The sequence below is a fragment of the Crocodylus siamensis genome, chromosome 5, assembly GCF_052110815.1.
Source record: "Crocodylus siamensis isolate JL-2025a chromosome 5, ASM5211081v1, whole genome shotgun sequence".
NCBI lineage: Eukaryota > Metazoa > Chordata > Crocodylia > Crocodylidae > Crocodylus > Crocodylus siamensis.
In genome coordinates this window covers 36,510,584-36,517,748 of record NC_143399.1, presented here as the reverse complement: position 1 = coordinate 36,517,748, position 7,165 = coordinate 36,510,584, and the positions used below count along the sequence as shown (strand labels likewise).

Genomic DNA, 7,165 nt, shown 5'->3' with positions numbered 1-7,165 from the left:
CAGAGGCTCACTAAAGAATTGCATGTGCTCACACAGTCCTTCTTCCAAAAGTAATTTATTGTTAAGACATGCTCTGGTTTGTTTAATTGCCTCTGTGCCACTCTGTGATGTATTTCAAATATCTTGTCCAAACTGTCCTATGTCAGTCATGTTTCATCTCATATAAAGGACAATTTCTGGAGTTAATACTCGACCATGTGAGTTAATTATTGCTTTCTACAGTATTCAAGTGCATGAGCTTGTAATAGAACTTACCAAATGAACAACTAGGAACATGCATATGGCTGAAGTGAATTAAAGTCAAATAAATAACTGCAGAAAGGTGTTGTACTTCATTTTTTTAGCTTTAATGATGAAAGGCAAACTGGGTTGGGTAAATCCTTTCCCTCAAAACATTCTCAAGGTTTGTATCAACTTATTAAGCTTATTAAGCTTCCTTTATCACAGCTACTTCTACTTCTACTCTTTTGGCCAGTACTGTAACAATGGGTGGGCAACCAGGGCACCAGCTGTGGGGGCCTACATAGACGGGCACAGGAATGGCAACTATCACGGCTGCTGGCCCAGCTGCCACCACTGCCACTGCCAGCCTAACCCCTGCCACCACTGCCCAGGGTGCAGAGCCTAGCAGCTATGCCTCTGCTTTTTTCTTCCATGATGGCTCCTTCTTACCATCAGGCCAGACATTTGAGTCTCATTTCTACTATAGGCTTCACCATTGATTCAAAATCCACTGAAGTCAATGAGAGCTCCCAGGGGCTTTAAACCAGGTTCTCAAACTTTTACCTTCTTGTTTCTCCATACGTTCATTACTATGTATAACTGATCTCTTAGCGCAATCTTTTGTTTTTTTGAAATTCCTGCTTTTATTTGGGGCCAGGAATATCTGGCTGAGTTCTGAAGTACTTCTTCCTTCCATTTTCCCTATATTTTAGGGTTTTTTAATCACCCTAGATTAGAGTTAATGGCAAAGTCAATTATACTGTTATAGAATAAATTTGCTCCTCCACCCTGGTTGAGAATCATTGGTCTATAGTATGGCTTGGAGGAGGCAATAGGTAAAAGTGGGGTGTGCATATATAGTCAGGATGAAGAACTGTCTTATTTTTCTTTTCTATGTACAAACTAAAGCCCACTGCTAAAAAATCACTTTTGATGCCTAATTCTTGGTTTTCTATAGGAGTTGTCATTTTATTTAGTTTCCATATTTATATACATTTACTACTTCAGGCTACTTATGAACAGTGTCTTGGAAATGCATTTAAAGTGTTCCTGCCAAATCAGATGTGCACTGATCTGTTATAAAAAAAGGTCTCAATAGAGTTGTACTTATGTGACAACTGTACAACCACCTCATCTGGTATCTCACATCCAAGCATCTCTGCAGGGCCCTTTTCAAAGCCAGAACTGTTTATTTTTTTATATCTATAAAAACATTGAATATACCCCTTTGCATAATTAGAGACAATCAACATTTTCTACATAAGAAACACAGACATTTTATGGGAGATCAGCTCTTGAGCTAGGGACAAATTCAAGTAAAACTGGAAATATGGAGAAAGACACTGAATCAACTGGTTCATTGCCTTGTACATCCTGTGGATATTTATCTCAGTACAAAATGGAATAAACACAGCACACAATGGAGGGAAATGGAGACTGGCCTGCTCTATTTGACCAGAAATCAACTGGCCCATTACTACTTACAGTTGTAGTATTCTCGTGTTGAAAGAAGCAGAGCAAAGCCACCTGCCTTTTTGCTGTTAAGAACATACAAAAAACTGCACTGTCAGCTTTTCTGGACATGGTATAATGTGTACTCCTAAACTTGCTGATACCAATGGAAATTTTTTTTATCTGAATCTTAATAGCCTTTAGAGCAGGCTTTCAGTGTTCAGGTTTGCCATTATCCTCTTCACATGATTTTCTCACCATAGATCTAGCCTCTTCTATAGTTGGATATTTCCCTCTGAGTTTTTTTTTTTTATATAGCTTACCTCGCATGGAGTTTTCAGTATTGGCAGATTGTGACTTTATTAAAAATATACATATTAATTGTAAAAGAGGAAGTGTTGGGGACATGGTTTCTGCTACACCACAGATGAGACAACTGAATGTCAATGAGGAATTTTATCTTTATTTTTATGATGTTAGCACAATAAACTCACACAGTAGCATTGATCTGTACTTATTTAACAAAATACATTTATAGCAATTTACAAATTTTTGTCCATTTGAAAACATTGCATACCATTTTATTAAACACAATACTTTATATATAGAATTCTCATTTAAAAACATATTGGTTTTTATCCAGTATTTTTTTCTCAGTAAAGCATAGCCTAACAAAGAAATTGGTGCTCCTGTTAGCAAGTAAGAAAAAGTAGAACACTAAGAAGATGTCACCTGTCAATTTATCTGATTATTTTAAATTAAGGTATCAGTGGAATGTAAACAAAGATTAATTTTACAAAAGGCTCCTTATCAAATATACATGCAGAGGTCTGAGTTCCAATGTATATATTATTACATTTCTGTTCTCTAATATAATTTGATATGCCATTATTAAAAAGAGTAGCCTTTGGCACTTTGAGTAAAAAACAATATATCAATATTTATGTAAAGAACACAATTTAAATGATTTCACAAGTGCTTTAAAATTTTTTTGTTAAGAAATAGGAAAGCTTAGATAGGAAAAATATCACACTGCACTTTAAATAATGCAGCAAATTTCAGAGTAACAAAAGCAACATACGATATAGGCCAATATACATCTGCCTAAAACAAAGGAATAAAGAGCAAACACTCCCGCCAGAATCCCTGCCGTTTCCAAAACAGCCAAATTACCAGAGGGAACATTTTTTAATCCTTGTTTTATTGCCATTACTTGCCATTCCAGTTTTCTATTTTGTTCAGGTTCATCTACTTATGTTTCTTCCCCCTGCATTTACAAGCTAATGATTGTGTCTGACCTCTCTGCATTGATAGGTCAACAATGATTGTGTTTCATCCATTCCTTTAAAGCTAATACCTGCTTTATTGTGTGCCTACACTAAACTAAAACCAACTACTTTTGTCCAAGACAACCCATGTGTTTGCCATCCCTAGGAAATATGTAAAAAAGATTTGATATTAAATACCAAGGACCAAAGACTCATCTGTTTAAAAAACAAACCCTCAAACCTAACTTGTAAATACTATAATCTCTGAACATATTTTCTTAAAAAATTACTCCTTTTTTCACTGTTCCCAAGTTTCTGTGATTAAGTTCCCCAGCTTTTGTGCCTCATAGACCATTGGCAGCAGGTTGCAATAGCACTGGATAGTACATTAAATATAACCTGTACAGCATATTCCTTGCAACCTCAAAGGCATTGTGGAATCTTTGTCTAGAGCAGAAGGAAAAAGGGTAATAGTTTCTTTAAGGGATACTTGCAGACTTGGGGAAGCATTGGAATCCAGGTAAGTTATTGGGCCCCAGGCACCTGGGGAAGGTATATAAACCCGGCTGCTCGGGCCAGAATCTTTTCTCATTCTTGTATTAACTGCTCCCATCATCCCACCACAGGGATTTACATAGGACTGGGTTTTTTGGTCTGCTGTGGACTTTGTGCTACTTGCCCCTCTTGGGACTGGGAAAGAGTTTTTCTTTCATTGCTAGATTGGCTGTGGCAGGATTGGCTCCACCCTCCCTCCCTCCCTCCCCCGCTTTCTTCATAGCAGTTTAGGGACTCATTGTGGTAGGTCAGGGAACTAGCTCCCAGCTGTAGCAATTTTGCACATATTTCTTGTCCAGGCCATATTCTTCCTTAGAGGTCCCATTTCCTGGTACTTAAAACTGGCATGGGACTTTGTGGAAGGCATTCTTTGAAGGAGCTGAGGAATGTTGTTTGGGACTACTAATGTCTATCCAAACAACATCTTTCCTCAGCCCTCTAATCCTCAGGTAGGAGATGGAGAGGAATAAACTGGGACTAAATGGTGAGGGATGGGAGTATGATGACAGCACTCCACCATGTAGAAACAATGACAAAAAGAACAATGACCTGTCCTGGACAAGTTATTGCCAGATAATTCCCAGATGAGTTAAGTTAATAAAGCTGGAGGTCTAACTAAACCACATCCCTTCCCTGTTTTTATTTCCTGTGTATCTAGGAAAATGCAATGTTTGTTCCTTTTTGAGTTCACTCATTCAGAAACTCCTTCTAACACGGGCAATTTCATTTCTTGATAAGAACAACACTCCTAAGAGTTAATTTATGTTCTCTTGGATACAAGGACTCCACCCCTTTAACTAAAAAGAAGTCATGCTTAAAGGAGGCTCCTACTGAGTTTGACTCAGGGAACTCAGCTATAGTTGTGGCACAGTGTAACACTCTCTAATACTGTTAATACCAAGGCATTCCAGATTTAAAGCAAAGCATCATAAGTAAGGACTCTCATGACCATGACTGGAGTGAAATGTATGGGTCATTTGTGCTAAACTAAGCAAGTGAAGTGACGGACTACTTCTAAATGTAAGCTAGACCACTAATTACTTAGTAGCTGGCAACTGATCAGGCAGTGGCAATTTTGAATTGTGTGGGTCACACTTTTTCATCATTCAATTATCAGTGCCAAGCATTATCCAATAAAAAATTAACAGAAACACGTAAGATCTGAAGAGAGACAAAATGCGAGGTTGTGAGAATGTAGAATCAGAATTACTGTACGTACTTTTAAAAGACCCCTTTAAAAACAATATTTAAAACAGTTCTACAAGTTAGCCCACTAAGAAGCAGCCTCTTCATTAGTAGCACCTGTACTTAAACAAAAGTTGAGCAGTAACAGCAGCAAAACTATTCAAAACAGATAGATATTCCATTCTAATGGAGCGTCACCCACATATTTTTGTTGCAGTAGACATTTTAAAGAACTACACAAAACCTTTGCAATCTTTTAATGTGACAGATCCACTATAACAAAGCTGTAAATATTTCCTACTCTAAATGAATGCAGCCAGCATCATCATAGTATTATTGACATTACTTTTAAAGTAACTGCACACCAACACATCATGTGTCTGTAGAATTAAACAGGTATTTAAATTTTTCAAAATATGTAAAGTTGTAATCAGCACCATCCTGTATTAAAGTTTTGGTGCAAACTCTGCAAAGGTGATTATACAACACTGATACAGCCTTTGCTGTGAAAAATCGATTTGTCCTCGGACGTAAATATAAATAAAATAAAAAAGTTGGCACATTCAGGAAATAAAGTGTCTGTTCAAGACTCTTGTTTTTGATTGACATCATCACCCTCAGATAAATACTTTGAGTCTGAAGTTCTAAGAAAGCTCTTCACATTAGTTAGGTTCTTGCATTGTGCTTTTCCCCCCACTATATGATATGCACAGACTCATGCACACCACGCATCAGCAACATTAAAAAAGAGTCAGGCTGATGATCAGAAATTTGGCACATCAAGGATATTTCTAACATCAGCTCAAAAACAAATAGAGCAGGAGCTTTATCAAAATGTATTTAATTCTTGATGGTATGGATTAGCCGATACTTCTGATTTCATTCTTTGTATGCTCTTGTGGGGGATGTTCCCTTATAGAAGATGTTTCTGGTGTTCTCTGGACTGCACCCTCGTTCAGGGATTAAAATGATGTTACCTTTTCTTCGAAGTGTAGAGTCCCGGCTAGAGGAAATGGACAGTGTCTCAGAGCCAATTTCACTTCCTTCAACCGGTGTGACTCTAATGGTGGTAATTCCATGATGGTGGTGCTCAGGGTTATCTATGTTACTTCTTTTCCTGTCACCTGACCCATAACTGTCTTTTAAGGAGTCACTGCTCTCAGAGTCCCTATTGAGATCATTGAGCTCATATGCTTGTCGAAGACTGCCTTTCTCAGGACCTTTCCATTTCCATGATCCACTCCCTTCACCTTCTGATGGCATCTGAATCAGTGGTCTGTTATTTTCTGGATGGGCCTCAACTCTGACAATACCGGTTGGTTCATGATCTGTCAAGGTTTTATACCGGATGGCTCCAGTACAGGTAACTGTGCTACCCTCTGAATTCTTAGTACTGCTCTGAAGCACACCTTGCTGCTTTGACATGGCTATCACTTGCATGATTCTTGGCTGACTATTGCTTCTACATGCAACACTCTTCTCCGCAGCTTTCAGCCATTTTGCTCTAGCTGAACTGCTTTTTGGAGATGTATTTATATTTTCATGCGTCTCTTCAGGAATATGTACTAGCTGTGAAGATCCTGGACGTGACTGAATAGAGACTCTGGGCCCACCTGAAAGACCAGTATTGTTACAACCTGGTACACTACCAGGCTGAATTTTTAGGTACTGACTGGTGGGGCCATGATGATCCCCATTAACACCCACTCTAGATGGCTCAGAGCTGGATCTTATTTCAATAGTTCTTGGTGGTGACTGTCCAGAGTCAGTCTCTATTACCTGTAGAGACAACTTTCGACTTTCATTCTTGTTCTTCCATTGAGAAAGAAGTTGCTTGGAACGGGCAGAGTCCATTGATGCATGGATTGTTGCATTTCGTCGAGCTGGATCTTCTAGTGATGGTGTATTAACTCTTGGCAATGTGTTGCTAAAGGTAACCATATTTTCCTTTCCCATGGGGCTCCGTGGAGTTATGATCTCTACATCAGCATTTGCTCTCTTGATGTTAGTTAGGGATCCAGAATCTCTATGATTTCTATTCAAGATACTCTCAGAATGGTGAGAAGAAATTCCATCACTGCTGCCACCATTTTTACCAGGTAAAATTCTGTTGGCATCTTGACTAAGGTCTGTTAAAGACCTTAATGGTTCTCTGTGCAGGTTGTGATGAAACATATTCTCTTCACTTGGCAGGAAATTCCCAACAGCATACAGGCCCTGATATTTGGATAAAAGCAGTCAATTATGGATAAAGAATATTTTTAGACACTTCAATTAAACTCTCATGGCTCAATGTAACAAGGAAAATTGTAGAATTAATTCAGATTTGACAGGACTCATTCAGTTTCTGTTTTCCTCCTTTCTTTTCCATTAGTTAGCATCTTCACCAATAGAAGTTTTATCATGTACCAATTGTGCTCACAGTTCTGTATGTCCAGTTATGTATACAGTTATACCAGTAGGCTACATAGTTACACCACTAT

General features: G+C 38.2%; 1 protein-coding gene across 1 annotated transcript in view; it reads right to left on the bottom strand.

Moving 5' to 3' along the window:
* Positions 1-2,159: 2,159 nt before the first annotated feature.
* The window catches only part of PLPPR4 (phospholipid phosphatase related 4), a 71,535-nt gene continuing 66,529 nt past the window's right edge, over positions 2,160-7,165 (bottom strand). The window contains exon 7 of the mRNA XM_090049280.1: positions 2,160-6,899. Coding sequence (XP_089905406.1) covers positions 5,562-6,899 — 1,338 coding nt within the window. The 3' untranslated portion in view covers positions 2,160-5,561. The remainder of the gene's footprint in view (positions 6,900-7,165) is intronic.